At 36.6% G+C, this 27,711-nt stretch overlaps 1 protein-coding gene across 8 annotated transcripts in view; it reads left to right on the top strand.

Annotated features, from left to right (window-relative positions):
* Nucleotides 1-27,711, top strand: part of PCDH15 (protocadherin related 15) — a 1,753,436-nt gene that overhangs the window by 1,535,759 nt on the left and 189,966 nt on the right. For all 8 annotated transcript variants that reach the window (XM_054659631.2, XM_054659630.2, XM_054659628.2 and 5 more), the window contains one exon: nt 23,074-23,190. In XM_054659631.2, the coding sequence (XP_054515606.2) occupies nt 23,074-23,190 (117 nt within the window). The remainder of the gene's footprint in view (nt 1-23,073; nt 23,191-27,711) is intronic.

Here is a 27,711-nt window from a genome sequence, read left to right as displayed (position 1 = left end):
TTTGATAAATGTTTAGTTGCAGCATCATACCATAGGATTGGAATGAAATATTGGCAACCACATATTGTCTACTACATGATGGTACTATTCATGCTTCATATAGTCGCTAAAATGTGTAAGAGCTGAGTGGGATCAAAGTTACATGACTTACCAACTTTGTTAGGTTATCTAATCCTGGAGATCATGCAGATAACTCTAGGCATCTATGTTCACTTAATCTTTGCCAGTATTATATTTTCAGGTTGTATTTTGTTCCCATGAATGCCTTTTCATTTGTTCTTTTGAAGTGATTATAGTTAAAGTCCATTATGTGTTTAAGGTGAATTGTTTAGCAGAAATTACCTATGATAAATTACTGACAATTCCATATCATTTGGATTCTGTTGGTTACCTGAAGACTGTGGGAAAGTGCAGATACATTTATTCCTAAAAATAAAAGTTCCTGAGGATTACTCCCTTTTTCTTTATTTTTATTTTTATTTTGTTTAGTGGCCAGTACTACAATAGCAAAGCTATTATGTGAGATCATTCAGATTCTGCATGTGCAACACAAATGTCTCTGAGGGACCTTAGTAGAAGACTATATGTATTCCAGGGTCCTAAGGAAAAGAAGGTCATAGACAACTTTTCTACAATTCTCATATTATAGGGACTACAAATAAGATTTTCTTTTATTTGAAATGATGGAAGAAGAAATCCTCACTTTTCTTAGGTTGTAGTATGATTGTTATCCTGCTAAATAGCTAGCCGTATGCTATTGGTTTTCTTAGACAACAAAGTAATGATGTGAAAAAAGATTTCACCAATACATAATTAGTATAACTGTATTTTTCCAGTAGGTTAATGTTCTTGACCATAAAATTTTGGGGTATGGATTTTATTTTTTTAAGATAATTCTTCAATCACAGTGAAACACAGAAGTATTCCACTACCTTTTCTTTTTTTAGTGTCTTATTTTACATTTTCATATATTATTTTAGATTCAGGCATTACATGTTCACATTTGTTACATAAGTGTATTGCATGATGCTGTTTGGGATATGAATGACCTTGTCAACCAGATAGTGAATATAGTACCCAATAATTAGTTTCTCAACCCCCGCTTCTTCACTTCCTACCCCACCCAATTTCTGTCTATTAATTTTCAGTGGCTATTTTTATGTCCAGGAGTACCCAATATTTAGTTACCATTTAGAGGTGAGAACAGGCAGTATTTGGTTTTATGCTCCTGAATTAATTTGTTTAGGATAATGGCCTCAAGCTGTTATCTATGTTACTGCAAAGGACATGATTTTATTCTTTTTTATGGCTGCATAGTGTTCCATGGTGTATATGTACCCCCTTGTATTTATCTAATTCACTGTTGATGAGCATCTAGGTCGATTCCATGTCTTTGCTATTGTAACTCATAAAACTTTGATAAATACATATTATATCTTGGCTGGGCATGGTGGCTCATGCTTGTAATCCCCACACTTTGGGAGACCAAGGTGGGTGGATCACCTGAGGTCAGGAGTTTGAGATTAGCCTGGCCAACATGATGAAACCCCACCTCTATTAAAAATACAAAAAATTAGCTGGGCATGGTGGCACACAACTGTAACCCCAGCTACTCAGGAGGCTGAGGCAGAAGAATCACTTGAACCCGGGAGACGGATGTTGCAGTGAGCTGAGATCACAGCACTGCACTCCAGCCTGGGCAACAAAAGTGAAACTCCGTCTCAAAAAATAAATGTTATATCTTAACATATGTTGTGTCTTGTAACTGAAAACATTATTATTTTAATTGAAAAGGTTTAGGGAATGGTCGGGTGAGTAATTCAAATGATTCTGAGTAATTTCCAACACTTTTCTTTCTTTAAAGCTTTTAATTTAGGTTCATAGATACATGTGTGGTTTGTTATACGGTAAATTGTGTGTCACAGGGTTTTGACTGTACAGATTATTTTGCCACTCAGGTAATGAACATAGTACCTTATAGGTAGTTTTTTTATCCTCACTCTCCTCCATCTGTCCACCCTCAAGCAGCCCCCAATGTATGTTGTTCCCATCTTTGTGTCCCTATGTACTCAACGTTTACCTTCAGCTTCTAAGTGAGAACATGCAGTATTTGGTTTTCTGTTCCTATGTTAGTTCAGTTAGGATAATGGCTTCTAGTTGCATCCATGTTGCTGCAAAGGACATGATCTCATTCTTTTTTATGGCTGCATAGTTATTCCATGGCATATATGTGCCACATTTTCTTTATTTAGTCTACCATTGATGGGCATTTAGGTTGATTGATTTCATGTCTTTATTACTGTGAGTAGCATCATACTAATGATACATGTGCGTGTGTCTTTATGGTACAACAATTTGTTTATCTTTGGGTATATACCTAAAAATGGGATTGCTGGGTCAAATGGTCATTTTGCTTTGAGTTCCTTGAGAAATCACCAAACTGCTTTGTTCCATTTTCTCCTCCACCTCACCAGCATGTTTTTTTTTCTTTTTTACTTTTTAATAGCAATTCTGATTGGTGTGAGATGGTATCTCTGTGGTTTTGATTTGCATTGCTCTCATGATTAGTGATGATGAGCATTTTTTCATATCCTTGTTCACCATATGTATGTCTTCTTCTGAAAAGTGTGCGTTCATATCTTTTGCCCACTTTTTAAGTGGGAGGTTTGCTTTTTGCTTGATGATTTGTAAGTTCCTTATAGACTCTGGATATTTGACCTTTGTCAGATGCATAGTTTGTAAGCATTTTCACCCATTCTATAGGTGGCCTGTTTACTCTGTTGATAGTTTTTTTGTTTTGTTTTGTTTTGTTTTGTTTTTGCTATGCAGAAGCTCTTTAGTTTAATTAAGTCACACTTGTCAATTTTTGCTGTTGTTAAAATTGCTTTTGGCATCTCTGTTATGAAATCTTTGCCAGGGCTTATGTCCAGAATGATATTTCCGAGGTTATCTTCGTGTTTTTATAGTTTTAGGTTTGACATTGAAGTCTTCAATCCATCTTGAGTTGATTTTTGTACATGGTGTAAGGAAGGGGTCCAGTTTCATTTTTCTACATATGTATAGCCAGTTATCCCAGCATCATTTGCTGAATAGGGAGTCCATTCTCCATTGCTTGTTTTTATTGACTTTGTTGTACATCAGATGCTTATAAGTATGCAGCATTATTTCTGGGATCTCTATTCTGTCCCATTGGTCTATATGTCTGCTTTTGTACCAGGACAATGCCGTTTTGGTTACTGTAGCATTGTAGTATAGTTTGAAGTCAAGAAATGTGATATCTTCAGCTTTTTTCTTTTTGCTTTGGATTGTCTTAGCTATTCAAGCTCATTTTTGGATTGATATGAATTTTAGAATACATTTTTCTGGTTTTGTGAATAATGTCTTTGGTAGTTTAATAGGAATAGCATTGAATCTGTACTTTGTTTTGGGCAGTATGGCCATTTTAATGATATTGATTCTTTCTATCCACAAGCATGGAATGTTTTTCAATTTGTTTCTGTCATCTTTGATTTCACTGAGCAATATTTTAAAATCTCATTGTAGAGATTTTTCACCACCCTGGTTAGTTGTATTCCTGGGTACTTTTTTGTGTAACTATTGCAAATGGGATTGCATTCTTGATTTGGCCCTCAGCTTGGATGTTGTTGGTACATAGGAATGCTATTATTGATTTTTGTACATTGATTTGGTATCCTGAAACTTTGCTGAAGTTGTTTATTAGATTAAGGAGTTTTGGACAAAGACTATGGGGTTTTCTAGGTGTAGAATCATATCATCTGCAAACAAGGGTAGTTTGACACCCTCTCTTCCTAATTGGGTGGGTTTTCTTTCTTTCTATTGCTTTATTGCTCTGGCCAGGACTTCCATTACTATGATGAGTGGGAATAAGAGAGGACATCCTTATCTCGTTTCTCTTTTCAAGGAGAATGCCTCCAGCTTTTGCCCATTCAGTGTGACGTTGGCTGTGCATTTGTCGTAGATGGCTTTTATTATTTTAAAGTATGTTCCTTCAATGCCTAGTTTGTTAAGGGTTCTTAACATGAAAGTATGTGGAATTTTATTGAAATCCTTTTCTGCATCTAGTGAGATGATCATGTTGTTTTTGTTTTTAGTCCTGTTTCTGTGGTGAATCACTTCTGTTGATTTGCCTATATTGAACGAACCTTGCATCCCAGGCATAAAACCTACTTGACTGTGGTGGATTAGCTTTTCAATGTGCTGCTGGTTTGCCAGTATTTTGTTGAAGATTTTTGGATCTGTGTTCATCAAAGATATTGGCCTGAAGTTTTCTTTTTTGTTGTTGTTGTGTCTCTGCCAGGTTTTGGTATCAAGATGATTTTGGCCTTGTAGAGTGAGGGAGGGATGCCTCCTCCTCAATTTTTTGGAATAGTTTCAGTAGGGATGGTACCAGCTCTTCTTTATACATGTGGTAGAATTTGGCTGTGAATCTATATGGTCCTGGGCTTTTCCTAGTTGGTAGGCTCTTTATTTACTGATTCAATTTCAAAATTCATTATTGGTCTGTTCAGGGATTCAGTTTCTTTTTAACACAAACTTGGGAGGTTGAATGGTTCCAGGAATGTATCCATTTCCGCTTAGGTTTCTTAGCTTGTGTACACAGAGGTGTTCATAGTCTCTGAGTGTTCTTTTATATTTCTGTGGGGTCAGTGGTAATGTCTTTTTTCATTCAGTCAGTCATTTCTGATTGTGTTTAGTTGGATCTTCTCTTTTTTTTCTTATTTGTCTAGCTATTCATCCATCTATCTAATCAATTCTTTCAAATAACTAAGATAATTCCTAAATTCATTTATCTTTTATATGGTCTTTGCATCTCAATTTCCTTCAGTTCAGCTCTGATTTTGGTTATTTCTTGTCTTCTGCTAGCTTTGAGTTTGGTTTGCTCTTGTTTCTCTAGTTCCTGTAGATGTGATGCTAGATTGTTCATTTGATATCTTTCTGACTTTTTTAATGTGGGCATTTAGTGCTATAAACTTCTTTCTTAACACTGCTTTAGCTGTGCCCCAGAGATTCTGGTATGCTGGATCTTTGTTTTCATTAGTTTGAAATATTTTATTTCTGCCTTAATTTTATTGTTTACCCAGAGATAACTGAGGAACAAGTGGTTAATTTCCATGTAATTGTATGGTTTTGAATGTTTTTCTTAGTATTGATTTCTATTTTTATTGCACCATGTTCAGAGAGTGTGGTTGGTATGATTTTAGTTTTCTTCAATTTGTTACAGATTGTTTTGATGTCCAATTGTGTGGTCAATTTTAAAGTATGTGCCATGTGGTGATGAGAAGTATGTATATTCTGTTGTTTTTGGGTGGAGAGTTCTATAGATGTCTATTATGTCCATTTGTTCAAGTGTTGAATTCAGGTCCTAAATATCTTTTTTACTTTGTCACCTCGATCATCTGTCTATTACTGTCCATGGGGTATTGAAATGTCCCACTATTGTGTGGAAATCGAAGTCTCTTTGTAGGTCTGTAAGAACTTGCTTTATGAATCTGGGTGCTCCTGTGTTGGATGCATATATATTTAGGATATTTAGATCTTCTTATTGCATTGTATCCTTTACCATTATATAAAGCTCATCTTTGTGTTTTGTGATGTTTGTTGATTTAAAGTCTCTTTTTGTCTGAAATTTGGATAGCAACTTCAGCTTTTTCTATTTTCTGTTTTCTTGGTGGACTTTTCTCCAACCCTTTACTTTGGGCCTATGGATGTCATTGCATGTGAGATGGGCCTCTTAAAGACAGCATAACGTTGGTTCTTGCTTCTTTATCCAGCTTTAAATTGTGTCATTTAGCCCATTTACATTCAGTGTTAATATTGTGTGTGAATTTGAGCCTGTCATCATATTGTTAGCTGGATATTATGTAGACTTATGTCATTGCTTTATAGTGTCAGAGATCTGTGTATTTAAGTGTGTTTTTGTAGCGGCTGTTCACATGTAGCACTCCTTTCAGGAGCTCTTATAAGGCAGGCCTGGTTGTAATAAATTCCCTTAGAATTTGCTTGTCTGAAAAGTATTTTATTTCTTTTTTGCTTATGAAGCTTAGTTTCACTGGACATGAAATTCTTGGGTTGAAATTCTTTTATTTAAGAATGCTGAACATAGGCCCCCAATCTCTTCTGGCTTATAGGGTTTCTGCTGAAAGGTCCACCGTTAGCCTGATGGGTTCTCTTTGTAGGTTTCCTGCTCTTTCTTTCTAGCTGCCTTTATATTTTTTTCTTTCATTTTAAAAAGAATGAAAGAGAATCTGATAATTATGTGTCTTGGGGATTGTCTTCTTATGTAGTATCTTGCAGTTCTCTGCAGTTTTTAAATTTTAATATTGGCCTCTCTAGGGAGGTTGGGAAGTTTTCATGGACAATATCCTGAAATATGTTTTTCAAGTTGCCTGCTTTTCCCCCATTTCCCTCAGTGATGCCAATGAGGGGTAGATCTGGTCTCTTCATATAATCCCATATTTTTCAGGGGTTTTGCCCATTCTTTTTTATTCTTTTTTTAATTATTATTTTTTTCCTCCTTAGTTAGTTCAGAGAGCCAGTCTTCACGCTTTCTGATTCTTTCCTCAGTTTGGTCTCTTCTGCTGTTAATGCAATCACAATATAAAACTCTTATAGTGTGTTTTTCAGCTCTATCAGATCATTTTGGTTTGTTCTTATAATGGCCATTTCATCTACCAGCTCCTGTATTGTTTTATTGTAATCCTTAGTTTCCTTGGTTTGGATTTTGACTTCCTCCCTGATTCTCAATGATTTTCATTCCTACCCATATTCTGAATTCTATTTCTTTCATTTCAACCATTTCAGCTGAGTTAAGAATCCTGGCTAGGGAACTAGTACAGTTGTTTGGAGGAAAGAAGACACTTGTTTTTTGAGTTGCCAAAGTTCTTGCACTGGTTCTTTCTCATCTGTGTTCGCTGATGTTCTTTCAACTGTCTAATTTGAGTACAGTCAGTTGGTTTATTTAGATGTTTTCAGAGGAGTGAGGTTTTGTGCATGACCTTTATTTGTAACTGAGCTCTTGTCCTTGGTTTCACAGAAGAATATATTAGCAAAATATTTTTAATAGTAAAGTTTGGGCTGTGATCCAGCAGATGGCACTTAACTGGAATGGCCAGTAGGTAGACTCTTCGGCAGTCTCCTCTATTTCCTAAGGATTGTTGTGCCCCTTCTCAGTGCTCTGAAAGTGTGGGCTCCTTTTGCACTTGACTGCTGGCTGTGTATCTGTTTGGCACTCCCAGGCTACACATTGTAGCTCTGGGGCAAGCTCAGGCTTTATGTTCTTTCCCCAGCTTAGACACAACAAGGGAAGGGACCTTGGCTGTGGCTGTGGCAGATGGCCTTTCACTTGCTTCTTGGTGCTCCACCCCAGAAAAATACAGAGCCACTACTAATCAGTACAATCAGCCTGGGGTGTGGTGGCTGCATTGTAGGACCAAGCTTGTGGGTGATGCAGCTGTCTGGAAGTGTGGCTAAAGCACTCAGGGTCTTTGCTCCCTCCTCAGTCTGAGGGCAGCAAGGGCAATATCACTGCAACAGCAGTGGTAGAGGGGCTTTCGGTTGTCCCTGGGTGCTCAACCTGAGGGAAACTCAAAACTGCTGCTACTGGGAATGTCCAGCCAGGGAGTGGGGTGGCTGCACTGCTGGCCTGACCTGGGTAAAGAACGGGAGGTTGAGGATTCACAGGGAGGAGAGTCTGGGCTTCTCTATATATGAGGACTGTGTCCTCCTGGAAGAGTGAGTAAAACCTTTGGCTCTTTCTTTCTTCTCCAGTCCAAGGGCAGCAGGGGCAGAACTACTGCCATGGCAGTGGCAGAGTGGCTGTTAGTTGACTATAGGAGCCCCTCCTTAAGGAAACACAAAGCCACTAGCAGTGGGAATGCTCAGCTGGAGATGGGGTGGCTGTTCCGTGGTCCCGAGCATGGGCACTGCCTGGTAAAGAGTGAGAGGTGGGGGCTCACGGGAAAGAGAGACTGGGCTTCTGTCCGTATTGTGGCTGTGGTGTGCTGGAGTTCCTGCATAGTGACCAAGCCCTTTGTTCCTCCCCAGCCCAAGGGTAGCTGCAGTCACAGAGAGGTTGTGGATTGTCTCTGGGGTTTTCTCACCACTGACTGAAGTGTTAGGCATTGACAAGGTGGTTGTGCTAGGGGCCCAAGTCCAGAGGCACTGGGCAGTAAAGAGTAGCAGAGGCAGAGACCTGCATAGAAAGCAGTCTAGCTGCTTTTCTGTAATGCTGCCGTGCTGTGCTGGGCATTTGCATCAGTCTCCAACCACCACATTCCCTCCTGAGCCTGAGGGCAACAGGAATGAGGACTGTGGAGCAGCAAAAAGTGGTGACCTGCCTTGCCCTCTGGGAGCTCTGTCCCAGGAAAGTACAGAGCTGCTACTGGCCCAAGAGCCCAGGTCGGGGGTTGCCGAGGTCCTAGGTTGGGAAGCCCTGCCCAGTGAGAAGTAGCAAGGGTGTGGACCCACATGGAAAACAGCCTACCCGCTTTTCTGTAAGGAAACTGTGCTGTGTTGGGGGTCGGCATTAGTCCCTAATCCCTGCCCCTCCCAGGCCTAAGAGCAAAAAGAGGGAGGGTTGCAGAGCAGCAAAAATGGCAGCCAGCCTCTCCCTCTGGGAGCTCCGTCCCAGAGAAGTACAGAGCTGCTCCCGACCCAGGAACTCAGGTGGGGCTGGAATGGACAGTAGGCCTTATCCTGCAAGGTGCAGCTGAGATGAGGCCTGCAATGTTTCACTGCTCAGGCTCCTGGATTTGGCCCCTTTACTGGGGGGCATGCAAGTCTGGCCTTCACTGCTGCAGGAGCTACAGCCACTGGTGCCAGAGTGTCTGGGGATACAAGTCTCCTGGGACTCCCTGTGTGCCTGAGTATGGCTCTGCCAAGACTCCACATGGTTCTCCGTGTCAGCCTGGAGGCCCCGGTGGGGAGCTCATGGGGGAGATCTCCTGAGTCCAGGGATGCAAAAGTCCATGGCAGAAGTGTGGGTCCCCAGGGACTCACTTACTCACTGTTTCTCCACAGTGGGAGGACTCCCCTGACTCTGTGCCACCCCAGGGCGGGCAGTTGTCTTGTCTTGCTCTCCTCTGTTCTCTATGTGTTATGCTGTTTTCTGATGAATTCCAGTGTGTCTCCACCTGGATTTTTCAGATGAGCTAGTGTCCACTCGCCAGCCTTTCTTTTCTCAATGAGATTGACACACACCAGCTCCCTCTAGTTAGTTCTCTTGGCCCCCACCTCTTTCACTGTCTTTTTTTACACTTGACCTGGATTATCTGCTAGCACACAAATTGATGCCATTTCTTCTATGGATACTGTTTCCACCTCTAAACTACCTTAGAATGGAGATCGTAAGCTCCTTCCATCCTCGGACACCCTAAACCTGTTGGGAGAGTTTTATCAGGATCTGGGTTCTTTATTTCTCAGGGGTCCACATGTCTATATACTTAATTATTCCACTCTTGTGTCTCTCTGTCCTAAGATATTTATTTCAGGAGGTAGGAAATGTGTCTATTTCAGGAAATTAAAACTTTATTCAGTACTAAATTTTCTTTGGAAATAGGAACTCAAACTGTCAAAATCTTTTCTGGGGTAACCTGATTTTTCTTTTCATACCTCTCTTTCCCGAGACAATAATTATCAGTGCTCTAGTGGTCTGGAAAAAGGATCAAGGGACAAGACAAAATTATGGATTTCCTGAAGGGAGGGCTTTGATTGTATTGTATTTTGAAATATGATTTTGTCACACTATTGTGTTATAACATTTAGAAATCTGTTACAAAAATATTTAGGGAATATAATATTGGTGGTTATGAAGATGCCATAATATGTAAGCAGATGAAAAAGACTAAGGTGAGAGTGATCTAAATAGACTAAATAGCAAAATATCTTCTGGACCAGGGGAAAAATTTGCCTTAGTTTACTCTTGTCTACTCATATGACTTGGTGGAATTGAACAGTTAAAACATTAAAAATAGAAAAATAATTCATTTATTGATGATTTTGGACAAAGAAGAGAAAAAAAGACTTGCTATTAATGACATCTCCCCTATTCTTCCCAGATCGAAAAATAGATCTTCAAATGGTGTGGCCTTTTCTCTGATGAGGGTGTGGTTGATGACAGACAGTTACAGTAAACACTCATAGAGTCTGACTTGGCAGCTCTGGATTCAATTTGGATATATTTGCTTGGCTTGTTTTGATGGAAAATGTTAGGGGAGTTAAATTATGTCCAAAATTATCACCTCAAAAAGCAAGATATGCCCTAAATAACCCTCATTCTGTATCTGGGCCTCATACCTCTTTAAAAAAAGTTCTTAATGTTGCCTCACCATCCCTTTATTTCAATATGGGGGTATTACTTAACGCTTCTACATCAGCAGCTGGAAGATAATTTATTCCTCAGATAGAGAAGAGTGTTGGTTTAATTCATGTTGTCTCAATTGCTTTATCTTATTTAGAGAAATCACACCATTCCTTTGGTCAAGGCGTCCTGACTCATGCAAAGTCATTGCCTATTTATTATACATTTAAAACAAAACTTAACATTTAACTCTAGACATATGTAATACCACTTTTTTATTCCAAGTTCATCTAAGCATAATAAAATTTGTAGGAAATTCTCCCAAATGTAGACTGACACTTGCTTTCCTCTTTTCTGATAACTCGGGGGGGATTATCACAAATAGAACTTTAAAATTCTAGTATATACTACCGAGGCCCATAAAATATTATTATCCTTTTTTTAAGAGAAGAATGGAGTACAATTCTCAGTTCTCTACAAATGTAGTCTTTACCAGCTTTTCAAATTGTCTATACTTGGTCTAATTACTCGCAGTACTGAAAAGCTGTTTTGTTGATAACATAATTGTATGGTATTTGCTAGGAGATACTTGGACCCAAAAAGTCACCACGGGAAAGCATCTTGAAGTTCTTTCTTTCAAAATGAGCAGAAACATAATTTCTTTTGTAAACAAGAGGAAAAAATAAAAGATGAAGTGTTTAATGCCTAGTCCATCAAACCTGTTTAAAATTGGAGCAAGAATGGAAAAATTCAAGTATTATTTGGAAAAACAATATTTCCACAGTATAAATAAAAATGTTTATCAAGACATCTGCACACAGCTTTCTTAGTGTCAAGTTTTAAGAATCCAAAACAAAACCTGTGATGATCATACACATAACATACATGTTTTCTTGAAAAGATTTTATAGAACATCAATGTAACAAGGCTTTTTCCTTGTATATACTAGATATTTACTTGTGTATTTTACTTGTAGATATTTTTCTTGTATATTTCTAGATATACTAAATATTTAGAAGAACTGAATCTGTGATGATAGTAAATTAGAGATATTTTCTTGTGTATTTTACTTGTAAATATTTTTCTTGTATATTTCTAGATATACTAAATATTTAGAAGAACTGAATCTGTGATGATAGTAAATTAGATGATATAAGCAAATCTCTGGAAAATGAAAATAAAATTCTAAACAATTTTAAAAGATCCAGAGTGATAACTAGCCTTACAAACTAAGTTATAATAGAAATCTGGTCTTAGAGTCTGCATTGTAACATAATATAGAAAATACACAGAAAGAAAAGGGCTGTTCTACAGCAAACTGAAAGCTGAATATGAATCTGAAAAGCTGAATATGTAAATGGATATATTATACTAAGCAGCATTATAAGGAGTATAAAGAACTTGTCTGAGATAAACAGATGACCCAAGTCATTTTGCTCATTATAATTTTGGGTAGAATGGCTGCATGGGAGTAGGAGAGAGGGAGACATGCTTCTGTGAAGAAAGGAGACTAGATTGACCCTTGGTTGTGTTTGCCTGTCTTAGCGTGCAGGTGTGGGAGTAGGCAGGGAGGGGTGAAAGGATGAGAAATGAAATATCATCAGGTTCACCTTGTAACAAGGGCTGAGGTTGTTGTTAAACACAGTGAGTCTTGGAAAATGAAGCTAAGATTTCCACCTTTCAGAGGAGTTTCCTTCTCCAGAAAGAAATATTGCTACCCCATAGAATAGAAGAAAAAGGATAGCTTTTCTAGATGAAAACTCAGTGCCCAGTACCAAGGCAGCATTTGTGAAACCGTGGACACCTGAGAGGCAGTTATGTGCTACCGATGCTCCATCATGACAGTGTTGATAGGGTCCTGCTTTTGATTTCATCAGAAAAGCTGATGCTTGAGAGACCAGGAGGTTGTCCCAGACTCAAACAAAACAGAAATTCTGGACATTTCATCTACAGCATACCTATTGTATGGAGGTAAGAGGTATTGTCTGGAGGTAGGAATTTGAATAAATGATAATTTCTGTGAACCAGCTAGTTGGTGTATGGTCAGATTTAATATTGTTTTTTACAACTTGCTAATTGTTCTGTTGGGGTTGCTTTGAAGTATGGCTTTCAAATGTTTCCCTCTCTTCTAGTCCGCATTTTCAGATTCCTATTGGTGTGTTCTTTATATTATATTTGTCAGTGAACTTGGTGATAGCAGGACAAAATATCTTTAATTCTACTATTCTAGAGTTTTAGGACTAAGATATAACATATTTCCTATACAAATCCAAACCAGAGAAAACAAAGAAAATGTGCATGTCCAGGATTAAAAATAGTATATCTACGTAGTAAAGAATCTCTCCCATGGCTCCATAAATATCACCCACTGGTTGCTGGGAGACACCAGAAAGTGCCTCTCTCATATACTTTTAACCTTCATCGATTATGTCATTGCACATTATAGGATCTCATTCTTCTTTATGGTTAAATAGTACTCCCTTGTGTACCTGTACCACATTTTCTTTCTCCATTATTCCGTTGATGGACACTTAGGTTGCTTCCAAATCTTGGCCATGGTAAATAGTGCTGCAATAAACATGGGAGTGCAGATATTTCTTTCGTATACTGATTTCCTTTCTTTTGGCCATGTATCTAGTAGTGGGATTTCTGGATCGTATGATAGCTCTATTTTTAGTTTTATAGGAACTTCCATACTGTTCTCCATAGTGGTTGTACTAATTTGCATTCCCACCATCAGTGTGTGAGGGTTCCTTTTCTCCACATCCTTATTAGCATTTGCCATTGCCTGACTTTTAGATAAAAGCCATTCTACCTGGTGTAAAATGGTGTCTCATTGTAAGTTTGATTTGCATTTCTCTGATGATCAATGATGTTGAGCACCTTTTTATATACCGGTTTATCACTTGTATGTCTTCTTTTGAGAAATTTTTGTTTAGAACTTTTGCCCATTTTAAAATCAGATTACTAGATATTTTCTTACAAAGTTGTTTGAACTGCTTATATATTCTGTTTAATTCCTTGTCAGATGGGTAGTTTGCAAATATTTGCGCTCACCCTGTGGGTTGTCTCTTTACTTTGTTGATTCTTTCCTTTGATGTGCAGAAGCTTTTTAAGTTGATGTGATCCCATTTGTTCATTTTTCTTTGGTTGCCTGTGCTTGTGGGGTATTACTCAAGAAATCTTTGCCTAGTCCTATCTCCTGGAGAGTTTCCGCATGTTTTCTTTCAGTCATTTCATAGTTTGAGGTCTTAGATTCATATCTTTAATCAATTTTGATTTGATTTTTGTATATGGCATGAGATGGGGCCTAATTTCTTCTTTTGCATATGGATATCCAGTTTTCCTGGCATCATTTATTGAAGAGACTGTCCTTTCCCTGGTTACATTCCTGGCACTTTTGTCAAAGTTGACTTTGCTGTAGTTGTGTAAATTTATTTCTGGGTTCTCAATTCTGTTCCATGGATATATGTGTGTGTGTGTGTGTGTGTGTGTGTGTGTTTTATGCCAGTACCATCCTATTTTGTTTACTATAGCTCTGTAATATTATTTAAAGTCAGATAATGTGATTCCTCCAGGTGTTTTTTTTTTTCCTTTTGTTTAATATAGCTTTGGCTATCTAGGTCTTTTGTACTTCCATATACAGTTTAGAATTTTTTTTCTGTTTCTTTGAAGAATGTCATTGGTATTTGACAGGGATTGCATTGAATCTGTAGAACGCTTTGAGTAGTATGGACATTTTAACAATATTGATTATTGCAATCCATGACCATGAGATATCTTTTCATTCTTTTGTGTTCTCTTCATTTTCTTGAATCCATGTTTTATAGTTTCCATTGCAGAGAACTTTCACTTCCTTGGTTAATTCCTAGGTATTTTATTTTAATTGTAGCTGTTTTACATGGGATTACTTTATTGATTTCTTTTGCGGATTGTTCACTGTTGGCATATAGAAATGCTACTGATTTTTCTATGTTGATTTTGTATCTTGCAACTTTACTAAATTTGTTTATCAGTTCTAATACTTTGTGTGTGTGTGTGTGTGTGTGTGTGTGTGTGTGTGCGCGTAGTCTTTAGGTTTTTCCAAGTGTTAGATTTTATCATTTGCAAACAAGGATAATTTGACTTCTTCCTTTCCAATTTAGATGATCATTATTTTGTTTTCTTTTCTGATTGTTCTCGCTAAGACTTCCAGTACTATATTGAATAACAGTGGTGATAGTGGGCATCCTGGTTGTGTCCCAGATCGTACAGGAAAGGCTTTCAGTTTTTCACATGGGAAAAACTGAATTCAGTATGGGAGTAGCTGTGGGTTTGTCATATATCACTTTTATTATGTTGAGGTATGTTCCATCTACACCCAGTTTTTGAGGGTTTTTATCATGAAAGAGCATTGAATTTTATTAAATGCTTTTTCAGAATCAATTGAAATGATCATATGGTTTTTCTCTTTCATTCTGTTGATGATATATCACATTGATTGATTTGAATATATTGAACCATCCTAGTATCCCTGAGATAAATCTTATTTGGTCATGATTAATGATCTTTTAAATACGATGTTGAATTTCTTTGTTATTATTTTGTTGAGGAATTTTGCATCAATATTCATCAAGGAGATTGCCTATAGTTTCTTTTTTGGATGTCTCTTTGTCTAGCTTTGGTATCAGAGTATTATTGTCTTTATAGAATGAGTTTGAAAGTATTCCCTCCTCCTGTTTTTTTTTTTTTTTTTTGGAATAGTTTGAGTAAGATTGGTATTAGTACTTCTTTAAATATTTGGTAGAATTCAGTAGCAAAACCATCAGGTTCTGGCTTTTCCTTTGCTAGGTGACTTTTCATTACAGCTTGATACTTGTTATTTGCTATATCTTGTTACTCGATACTAGTTTGTTCAATGTTTTGGATTTCTTCATAGTTCAATCTTGATGGGTTGTGTGTGTCTAGGAATTTATTTGTTTCTTCTTGATTTTCCAATTTATTGACATATGTTTGTTCATAGTAGCCACTAATGATCCCTTGAATCTCTGCAGTATTAGTTGTAATGTTTTCTTTCTCATATCTGATTTTATTTATTTGGGTCTTCTCTCTTCTTTTTTAGTTAGTCTGGCTAAAGGTTTGTCAATTTTATATAACTTTTTTTAAAAAAACTTTCTGTTTCATTGATCTTTTGTATTGTTTTCTTCATTTCAAATCCATTTATTTCTGCTCTGATCTTTATTATTTATTTTCTTCTACTAATTTTGGCTTCAGCCTGCTCTTGCTTTTCTAGTTTTTAAAGATGCATCATTAGGTTGTTTTGTTTAGTTGAAGTTTTTTTCCTTTCATGATGTAGGCACTTATAGCTATAAATTTCCCACGTAGTAAAAATTTCAGTATATCCTATTGAATCAGGAGTTTTTACTGCTGATGGATTCGTGGTCTTGCCAACTTCGAAGAATGAAGCTGCGGACCTTCACAGTGAGTGTTACAACTCAAAAAGAGTCCACAGACCAGGAGAGTGAGCAGCAGCGCAGTTTATTGAACAAAGCGAAAGGAAAGCTTCCACATGGTGGAAGGGGACCTGGAAGGGTTGCCATTGCTGGCTCTGGTGGCTAGGACTTATATCCCTGTGTTACCCCCTCCCCTTTCTTTCTTTTTGTCCATTGAGAGTGGCTCTTTTTTCAATCCTCCCTTGGAGTGGTTAACTTTGAATCCTTCACTCGATTGATTAAGAACTCAAAACCCTGAGTCACAGGGGTCTTTTGTGAAAGTCCCCAAATCAACCCAGGAAGTCCTGCCAAATCCACACCTCACTATTGGTTTTGATAGTTTGTATTTTCATTATCATTTGGTCAAGAAAGTTTTCAATTTTCTTATCAATTTCCTCATTGACCCCTGGTTATTCAGTAATGTATTGTTTAATTTCCATGTGTTAGTATAATTTCCAAAATTTATGTTGTTACTAATTTTTAGTTTTATTCTGTTGTGGTCAGAGAAGATACTTGATATTATTTCAAAATTTTTAATGTGTTAAGACTTGTTTTGTGACCTAAGGTATGGCCTGTATTTGAGAATGATCCATGTGCTGAGGAGAATGTGTATTCTGCAGGTGTTGGATGAAATGCTCTATGAGTAACTATTAGATCCATTTGTTCTACAGTGGAGATTAGGTCTGATGTTTCTTTGTTGATTTTCTTTCTGGAAGATCTGTCCAGTGCCAAAAGTGGGATGTTGAAGTTTCCAGCTATTTTTGTTTGGGGATGTATCTGGCTCTTTAGCTTTAATAATATTCGCTTTATATATTTGAGCTCTCCAGTGTTGAAAATATATATGTGTGTGTGTGTGTATATATATACACACACACATATATATGTGCATATATATACACACACATATGTGTATATATATACACACACACTGAATACATATGTATATATACAGACGTATATATACACATGTATATATATACACATATGTATATATACATATGTGTATATATATTTACAATTGTTATATCTTCCTGATAAATTGATACATTTATTATATAGTGACCTTCTTTGTCTCTCTGTGTAGTTTTTGTCTTGAAATCTATTTTGTTTCCTGTAATTGCAGATATTCCTGCTGTTTATTGGTTTCCATTAGCATGGAATATATTTTTCCATGTGTTTATTTTCAGTCTATGTGTGTCTTTATAGGTGAAGTGTGTTTCTTGTAGGCAACATATCATTTTGTCTTTTTTTTTCTTTAATCCGTTCATCCACTCGATGTCATTTGATTAGAGAGCTTAATCCCTTTACATTCAATGTTATTTTTTATAACTAAGGACCTATTGCTTCCATTTTGTTATTTGCTTTCTGGTTGTCTTAAGGTTTGTCTTCTTCCTTTCCTTCCTGTCTTCCTTTAAGTGAAGGTAGTATACTCTGGTGCTTTGATTTTGTTGATTTTTTATTTTTTATGTATCTATTGTACATTTTTTGGTTGGAGGTTATCATCAAGCTTGCAAATACTATCATACAACCCTTTATTTTAAGCTGATAACAACACTGTTTGCATAAAGAAACAGACAAGAAAAAATAACTAATAAAAACTCTGTACTTCATCTCCATGCTTTTTAAGTTTTTATTGTTTCTATTTATACCTTATTTTACCGTCTATGTCTTGAAAAGTGATTGTAGTTATTATTTTTGTTTCATAATTTAGTCTTTCTACTTAACATAAGAATATTTTATACACCACCACAGTTACAGTGTTATAATATTCTGTGTTTCCTTTGTACATACTATTACCAGTGAGTTTTGTACCTTCAGATGATTTCTTATTACTCACGAACTTTCTTTTTTTATTGAAGAACTTTCTTTAGCATTTCTTATAGGACAGGTCTGGTGTTGATGAAATCCCTCAGCTTTTATTTGTCTGGGAAAGTCTTTATTTCTCCTTCCTGTTTGAAGGATATTTTAACCAGATATACTCTTCTAGGAATTTTTTTTTCCTTCAGCACTTTAAGTATGACATGCCACTCTCTCTTGGCCTGTAAGGTTTCTGCTGAAAGTCTGCTGCCAGATGTATTAGAGCTCCATTGTATGTTATTTGTTTCTTTTCTCTTACTCCTTTAGGATCCTTTATTTATCCTTGACCTTTGGGAGTTTGATTATTAAATAACTTGAGCTAGTGTTCTTTGGGTTAAATCTGCTGGTAGTTCTATAATCTTTTGTACTTGGATATTGATATCCTTTTCTGGGTTTGGGAAGTTCTTCATTATTATTCCTTTTAATAAACTTTCTACCCTTTTCTCTTTCTCTGTCTCCTCTTTAATGCCAATAACTCTTACATTTGCCCTTTTGAGGCTATTTTCTAGATCTTGTAGGCATGTTTCATTGTTTTTTGTTCTTTTTTTCTCTTGCCTCCTCTGACTGTGTATTTTGAAATGGGCTGTCTTCAAGCTCACTAATTCTTTCTTCTGCTTGGTCAATTCTGCTGTTAAAAAACTGATGCATTATTCAGGGTGTCAGTTGCATTTTTCAACTCCAGAATTTCTTCTTGATTTTTAAAATTATTTCAATCTCTTTGTTAAATGTATCTGATAGAATTCTAAATTCCTTCTCTGTGTTATCTTGAATTTTTTGAGTTTTCTCAAAACAACTATTTTGAATTCTCTGTCTGAAAGGTCACTCTCTCTGTTTCCCCAGGATTGGTTTCTGGTGGCTTGTTTAGTTCGTTTGGTGACTTCATGTTTTCCTAGATGATATTGATGCTTGTGGATGTTTGTCTGTGTCTGGGCATTTAAGCGTTGGGTATTTATTGCATTCTTCACAGTCTGGACTTCTTTGTATTTGTTATTTGGAAAGCTTTTCAGGTATTTGAAAGGATGTAGGTGTTGCTAAAGCTGTATCTGCTTTAGAAGGCACCACAAGCCCAGTAACACTGTGGTTCTTGGCAGACTCTTACTACCTTAATGGTCTTGGATAAGATCCAGAAGAATTCCCTTAATTACCAGGCAGAAACTCCTGTTCTTTTCCTTTGCTCTCTCCCAAACAGAATGTCTCTGTTTGGAGCCACCTGGAGCTGGGGATGGGGTGACACAAGCACCCCTGTGGACCCCACTGCTGGGACTGCAGTGGGTCAGACCTAAACCCAGCACAGCACTGGGTCTTGTCCAAGACCTGCTGTAACCACCCTGGCTACCACTTAAGTTTGTTCAAGGCCATGGGTCTCTATAATCAGCAGGTGGCAAAGCCAGCCAGACCTGTGTCTTTCCCTTCAGGGTGGCAAAAATCTCCCAGGCCCTGAACAGGTTCAAAGTTACCGTCTGGAAGTCAAAACCTTAGAATTCTACCTTGTGTTCTTGTGTACTGTGGCTGAGCAGGCACTCAACCTATGAGAAACAGTCCTTCTCCACAAGCAGAGGAGCCTTACCCTGTGCCACTATCAGAGACCCTTGGGGAGTACTGCCAGGCTACCACCAATGTTCACTTATGGCCCATGGCCTCTTAAATCAGCTTGTGGTGAATATGCCTAGCCTGGCAGTAAAAATATCAAATATTTTCTTTAGCTGCAGATGTAGCCTTTTATGACTTTTTATGCAGAAGCATAAAAGAAGGGAAATAAGTCAGTAAAGACAAGGAGACAATACAGAAATTAAGAGAGAAAAAAACCCAGCAGAATGCTAATAATATGAGAAATATGAGAAACAGCAACTTGGACAGCAAATAGAAAGTGTCTAGTAGTGGAAAACAGAACTGGTAACAGGCAAACAATCAACCGTACACCCACGTAAAAGTAGGTATTGGCTCCATAAACCTCAAGGCATTATAGAGCAGCCATATAGCTCAACAAGGATAATGCTAATGCTAGACCATAAGACAGAAACAACTAAAGTCATTCCGCCCATTGGCTTATACTGTCTGTGTCTCCTCATAGAGCCTGCATTAGCTTTAGTATGGTAAGGACTGGCATTTGCTATATACATATCTTTTTTTTTTTTTTTTTTGAGACAGAGTATCACTCTGTCACCCAGGCTGGAGTGCAATGGCGCGATCTCAGCTCACTGCAACATCCGCCTCCTGGGTTCAAGGAATTCTCCCTTCCTCAGCCTCTCGAGTAGCTGGGATTACAGGTGCCCGCCACCATGCCAGGCTTATTGTTGTATTTTTAGTAGAGACAGAGTTTTGCCATGTTGGCCAGGCTGGTCTCGAACTCCTGACCTTGGGTGATCCGCCCATCTCAGCCTCCCAAAGTGTTGGAATTACAGATGCGAGCCACCATGCCCAGCCTACACGTCATTTTTAAAAAGATGATCAAGTTGCAACTAGTTAGAACTTTCTACTTATCTTCTAAATAAAAACTGTTCTATAGGTTTTTGCCTGTGATTCCAGAAAATCAAAAATTTTATCATCTTTTTCTCTTTATTTTTATTTTGTTGTGTGTTTAGAACTTCAACTTGTCATTAAATTTACAAACTTACCAGCAAGCTCTTATCTTCCTAGCATGATCATTAAAAAGATTCCTTACATCTTCTTGGTAGTCTGCTAAAGGAGGAAAGGTTTCTGTGATTATTACAGACTCTAATGTAGCAAATAAATAAATAAAACATCGTTTTCTCCTGTTAGCTACCTACACCTTCAGGTATAATTTTATTTGCTTGACACATGGAAACAAATTGCAGGCTTTATGAGTATAACCATTTTTTAAAGTTTTCCTTAAGAAAAAAACCATAAGGTTTTTCAAGTTGTAAATCATAACATTCGGAATACTCTTTTGAAGCATTAAAACTATTTTTTGTTGAGACCAATAAAAATTTTTACCAAAAGAAACAAATATTATGGGTTTTAATGATACAATTTTTAACTACAGAGGAGGAAATATTTCTTTTTGCTAATACTACCCTCTAGTGGAATAATGGGCAAGAGAAAAGAGCATGGTTTTGGAGTGCTGAGCGTGTCCTTAATTTACTGCACAGGAGAACATTTGCACAGAAGCCGATTTATATACATTTTTGTTCAGATGTCCCTGAGCATAAATACAGTGAACTATTGATTATGCTTGTTGGAATTGCATTTCAATACATTTCTCCTCTTGAAATAATGCATTGTGGAAAAACTATATGCAACTAGCTGCATTTGTAACCACAATGAAAGATTATAACCCCAAAGTATGTACAACGTGCCATAAAAAGAAATACTACTACAATAACTACATTAATTTATTCTTCATCCTGTCAATAGAAAATAAAGGGGGAAGAGAACCAATCTTTTCATAGGCTTCAGTCATTTACAGTCTTAGATGTGTGTCTAATCAGTTTGTGAATCACTGTACATTCAAGTTAGAAGGTGAATCCAATGAATACTTCCCAAGCAAACAAAAAGTTCATCATATTCAACACTGTGAACAGCTGTGTTGACATAATTGGAAAAGTATATACATTTTTTTTGTTTCTGAAGAATCAAATTTTCCAAAAAGTACCTTGTGACATTAAGGTTTTAAATTTCCCCTGAGAATAAAATAAAGAATAAAATTTTTAAGAACATAATGAGCTCATTGGAAACTCATGCATGGAAACATTGCAGTGTTGGGCTCCTTCCTTTCTAACCTTCAGAAGTTATAATTTAGAGGTGCTAAAGGATTTCCACACCCTTAGTTACCACATCCACTTATTAAGTTAATTGGCATTCTTGGAAAGAGCACGAAAATGTGTGAATGCTAATGTTTTATATATTTACTCCCTGCATGGAGCCTCAAGATCAATACCCTTCACAGTCCTCATTATAGAGAACCAAAACTTCTCGGTTCATTTACTTGTTCAGATTCTAAAGTCCATAATTTATTGTAAAAATATTTTTCATAGAAGAGATTGTGAATACTATATTTCAAAACAGAAGAAATGATATCTTTTATTTTTCAGTTTTGTGTACAGTTCAAGTTCTCCTATTAGAATATGCAGGTTTATTCATATTGACTACTCAGAACTCAACTCTATGGTGAATATAAAAGGAAGCATTGTTTGATAGGAAGAAATAATTATTCTGACTTCTTTGCAAAAAGAGAAGTTTGAGATCTGTTAATTTATGTGTTTCCAGCTTAATACTGTACAGGAAAATTGTTGTGTCTAAGCAAATATCAAAGAATATGTAGAATTTTTTAAATTTTGTTTTTACTAGCAAGTGAGAAAAAGGTGACTTGGAGGAGAAGAACAGATAATTAACAAATTTAGGTTTCAGTTCAAATATGTTTGACCCACGCTACCCAAAACACGATAGGGTAAGGATTATTAAAATATTATAAATAAATAAATCTGCCATATGAATAAGCATTATTTATTGACAAAAGATTATATACAATTATCTATAAAAGATAAAATGATTCAGAAAAAAATAGTCTTCCTTTCAGGGGACTTGATTTATTATTTTGGCCCTGACAAGTAGATTAATTTAGTCAAAGTTACTAGCCTATCTGCAGATCAGTATTTTTACTAGCCTAATGGCAGTTAAGTGACACAAAGACAGGGACATCTTTTTCTTGAGTCACGACAGTATCTTCAGTGCCTCGCACTGAAGTGCTAAATATCTGATGAAAGTGGGAAATACCTGATAACTATTTATTTAATGAACTTGACAATGCATGAATAACAATGCATATATAGCGCCAAATTGGAAAAATAAGATACATATAAGTTGCTCTGAAAAAAATTCAGTAAATTAACATTGTTTTCTGTGTATAAATATATCTAATCTTAAGTGTCATTATTTTAGTGCACTGCAGAGAAAATCTCCTTTTATCATGTAAAATGGCAACACAGGATATTTCACAGTTTGTATCTGAAATGTTCTAGTCATAGTATTATGCTAAGTATATAAAATAATTTACATTGCTATAAAAACATATAAAGAGCATTTAAAAAAATCTTTTACGCCTGCTTCACAGAATGTAGCTTTTGAAGAAACTTGTTCTTATTTTCAAATGTTAAAATTTTACCTCTTACCATTAGAAGTTAGAAAAAATTCCAGGGTCACTTCAGTCTCCAAAAGGCATGTTTTTGAGGGTGAAAGACTTTATTCCAGTGGAATGGCCTTCAGTTGATATCCACACATTAATATTGTATGAGAACTCTGGCAGTTTCCTCTGAGGTGCCAGTCTGAAATGAGAGTAATGGAATTGAGAGGATGGAAGGCTGACAGTGGTAAATAAGTTGTGTGATATGAAGACTGGGAGTCAATCTAGTAACTGTATCCCTAACCTGGTTTCAACTGAAGTACTAAACTCCTAATTGTGTTTTACAGGATATGAATGATTATCCTCCTGTCTTTAGTAAACGAATATACAAAGGGATGGTGGCTCCGGATGCAGTCAAGGGTACACCTATCACAACAGTTTATGCTGAAGATGCAGACCCTCCTGTAAGTAGAAGGCATTGATTAATATTCTGAACTGTACTGAGAAAAATCCTTAACACTCATAAATGACCGAATCACAAGACAGCAAAAGTAGTCTCTGTAAATTTCACCCTATTTATTCATACATTTTATGTTCTTTTACTTATTTCATCCACAGGTACAGAGCATATTTCAAATGACTATTATTGAACCTAGACAAAGAATATGCTTTTTGTTTTTCTAGAATGCACAATGTACTAATTACTAATTTATCTAACAATGATAAATATATATGAATTGTCTCCATTTGTAAGCTTCACTTGATCTAGATATGTTTTAAATTTATGTATTTTCCACTGTATGCATATATGACTATTTTGTTAGCAAACTCCAAATCAACATATCACATGAAACTTATATTGAATGTGTTTATTTTGGTAAATTAAAAAGCTTAAGATTGCTTACAGAAAATAATTAACATTCTTTTATCATATAGAACTTTACTTTTTTGAGATATCCCAAATTATCTTTCAAGGCAAGGTTTTAATTAAAATATTATTATAGTGAGAGTGATAAAATACCATATATAATTAATAGTAAACATATAAAAAAGCTTTCTATAAATACCTTGTTTTATAAATATTAATTATTATCCTGATGATTTAAATTTTTCTTTGAGTGGGCTCACACTGTAAGTTGGTGGCTGATAAATTTTAGAAAAATACAAATAAAAGTTAAATGAACTATTTTAGAAGAGTAAGAAAATAAAATCCTGAATCTTATAAGTGATTTAGAAGTTCTGTTTTCTATTGCTAATATAAATAGTGTTTCTTTTAATGCTTGTATTTAATTAAAAGTGAATGGCCATCATAACATTTTTCAGCTTCGATTTGGACAAGTCTTATAAACTCTATTGTGACTATATGGAATCAAAATGTATTAATGTTAACATGAAAGTGGTGGGCTTTAATTCAGAAGCTCCTTTTCTTAAGTGTGTTAAAATGTCTTTGAAACTGCTTTATTGTGCTTTGGGATATATGATAGGCAAAAATTTCATAGACTTGAACCCATCAATAAAGATAGTGAATGTGAAACTGGCAATTTTTCTGTTTTTTAAGTACATTGTACCATGTACAATTACTTTGAAATTAGGAATATGTATTCAATTTTATTCAACATATGTGTTTTTAGCACCAACTATATACTCGTCATTGTGGCAACCAGTTTTTGCTCTCAAGAAACTGAAAATTTTATAGAAAAGACAGAATTGCAAATACAAACCATAATACTCTGTAATAAATGAGTGTGAGCAAACACAATACTAACATACATTTAAAACAAATTTTCATCAGCACAGAATTTAATATAGAGTTTAATGGCGTTAATGATGAGAGATTAAAAGTCGCGCTATTTTTCACCTACATGGGACAGACCTGAAAGTCTTCGTATAGACAGTAAATTTCTTACTTCCCCTTTGGTAGTAATGACTGTGGTGCCTGGCTTGGCATTCAGAGCGCATCCACCAAGGTGCGAAAAGTTGTCTTGGTCTGTTGTCTGTTCTATAAAGAAGATAAATTACTTATCGTAAGTATTTATCTAAAGAGAAAGCTCTGTTTTTACCCTTTGAAGCTCTTTTAAATAAAATTGCCAGATTTAAATTTCATATTTCTTTGGAAGAGGTTTTCAGTTTTGCACTCCCGGTAGTAATTTTTAGCATTTAATAATTGATATTGGCCTTTCATTAGATAGAAAGTGGATGCCAGTCATTCCATTGAAATACTGAATCTATTTATTTCAGTTATTGAGTATATATTTATCAGACTCAGTTTTGCCCCTTGAAACACCAACAATCTTTTGATATAGCTATGATCAGAATTGAGCTTTTGAATCATTGTTGCAAATTGGGACCCTTAAGTGAGCATAGTTGCAATTTGGTTGCACCTACACGAATCCTAAGTAAAAGCTCAATTCCATGAACGTTTTTGAAATTACTATATTACATAATTACTTTTTTTAAATGTTATGCTTTTTACCCTTATTTTATGTTGGTACCATAAAGACAGAATAATTATTATTCAGATAGGCTTGCCAAGTGTTTTCTGTTACTGTTATAAATGTTTATTAATTAGAAGAAAATAGTTTCAATTTCATATTCTTCAGGGATCCTATGCCACTACCTGGGGCTGTAAGTATCTATCTTAACACTGTAGGTTTATTTAATAGTCTCTCTTCCAAACTAGAATGTAAGGTCCTTGAGGACAGGAATCAAAACTTATTTCAGTTTGTATTCTCATGTCTAACTCTAAGCCTGCTACTTACTAGTCTGCCAGGAAACATTTGTTGAATAATTGAATAGGTGAATAAATAAATGTTTATTCTGTATTCTTCAGGATTGACAAAATGTGCCAGACTTTCAGAAATTTAATTTTATATTACTGTAGAAAAAATTCTTAATATCTCCAAGACTTAGTTTGGCCATGTAAGGGCTATGAGAATTAAATGATTGATGTATATACATACTCAACCAGGCTTCTGCCCCCGCATATATTAGGTATTACTATTATTAAGCAATAATAATTTTCATTTCTAGAGGTTGGCCACATCGTTTTCAAGGTATCCTGTTTCTTTTGAATGAAGTGAGAACCACTCATTTTAAACTATAAAATGACAACACCATAACTTTTTGAAATATCAGAGAAACTGGAAAAACTCTGAAAGCCAGAGAGAGCGCTATTGTTGAATACAAAATAAGAATTATAAAATACATGTTTTGCAAAACTGAAGTGCTCCAGAGGGAGGAAAAACATATTCCAGGAACTTTTCCCCCTACTGAATTAAAGCTGAGAGGATCTCTTTTTTCCACCGTGCTTTCGTGACAGCGTTGACATTATGTAGTTCACATGAGACATGAATAGTGAATGACTGATCATTTTGGAAATTAAAAATGGCTAACCTTTTATTTCTTTTCACCAGAGACGTTTCATTCCCAAATTTGACAAAACAAAACTGCAGGTGTAATGTTTATTTGCATAGTTTTGTTCTTTTTGAAACTGCATTTATGAGGAGATTTTGGGGAACAGGGTTAAATTGTGACAGAATAGTCTTTTGTGAGTATGTGAACATGGAATAATTGGGATAAATAAATAGGGTTTATGTTTCATCTTCACTTCATCTCCAAGAAGTGAAGCATTATTTGTACCATTCCTTATATTTTATATATTTTAGGAATTTATAAGGTTCTTGTTTAAAGTAGAGTAGTAATTAGAACATGTTTAATATTGTCTCCGAAATTGGTGGGTTCTTGGTCTCACTGACTTCAAGAATGAAGCCGCATACCGTCGCACTGAGTGTTACAGTTCTTAAAAATGGTGTGTCCAGAGTTTGTTCCTTCTGATGTTCGGATGTGTTTCGAGTTTCTTCCTTCTGGTGGGTTCGTGGTCTTGCTGGCTTCAACAGTGAAGCTGCAGACCTTTGCAGTGAGTGTTACAGCTCTTAAGGTAGCACGTATGGAGTTGTTCGTTCCTCCCGTCCAGAGTTGCTCATTCCTCCCGGTGGGTTCATGGTCTCGCTGGCCTCAGGAGTGAAGCTGCAGACCTTCGCAGCAAGTGTTACAACTCATAAAGTCAGTATGGACCCAAAGAGTGAGTAGCAGCAAAATTTATTGCAAAGAGCGAAAGAACAACGCTTCCACAGAGTGGAAGAGGACCCGAGCGGGTTGCGGCTGCTGGCTTGGGCAGCCTGCTTTTATTCCCTTATCTGACCCCACCCACATCATGCTGATTGGTCCATTTTACAGAGAGCTGATTGGTCCATTTTACAGAGAGCTGATTGGTCCGTTTTGACAGGGTGCTGATTGGTGCATTTATAATCCCTGAGCTAGACACAGAGTGCTGATTGGTGTATTTACAATCCTCTAGCTAGACGTAAAAGTTCTCCAAGTCCCCACTAGATTAACTAGACACAGAGCACTGATTGGTGTGTTTACAAACCTTGAGCTAGACACAGAGTGCCGACTGGTGTGTTTGCAAACCTTGAACTATACACAGAGTGCTGATTGGTGCATTTACAGTCCTTTAGCTAGACACAAAAGTTCTCCAAGTCCCCACTAGATGAGCTAGACACAGAGCACTGATTGGTGGGTTTACAAACCTTGAGCTAGACACAGGGTGCTGATTGGTGCATTTACAAACTTGAGCTAGACACAGAGCACTGACTGGTGCATTTACAATCCTTTAGCTAGACATAAAAGTTCTCCAAGTCCCCACCAGATTAACTAGATACAGAGTGCTGATTGGTGCATCCACGAACCCCAAGCTAGACACAGAGTGCTGATTGGCGCATGTACAATCCTCCAGCTAGACATAAAAGTTCTCCAAGTCCCCACCCGACTCAGGAGCCCAGCTGGCTTTGGCTAGTGGATCCCATGCCGGGGCTGCAGGCAGAGCTGCCTGCCAGTCCCGCACCACGCATCCACTCTCCTCAGCCCTTGGGCAGTTGATGGGACCGGGCACCATGGAGCAGGGGGCAGCACCCTGTTGGGGAGGC

This window comes from Pan troglodytes, chromosome 8 (genome assembly GCF_028858775.2).
Source record: "Pan troglodytes isolate AG18354 chromosome 8, NHGRI_mPanTro3-v2.0_pri, whole genome shotgun sequence".
NCBI classification, from domain to species: domain Eukaryota; kingdom Metazoa; phylum Chordata; class Mammalia; order Primates; family Hominidae; genus Pan; species Pan troglodytes.
The sequence above is the reverse complement of the archived record's forward strand: the minus strand, read 5'-3'. Positions and strand labels throughout refer to the sequence as shown.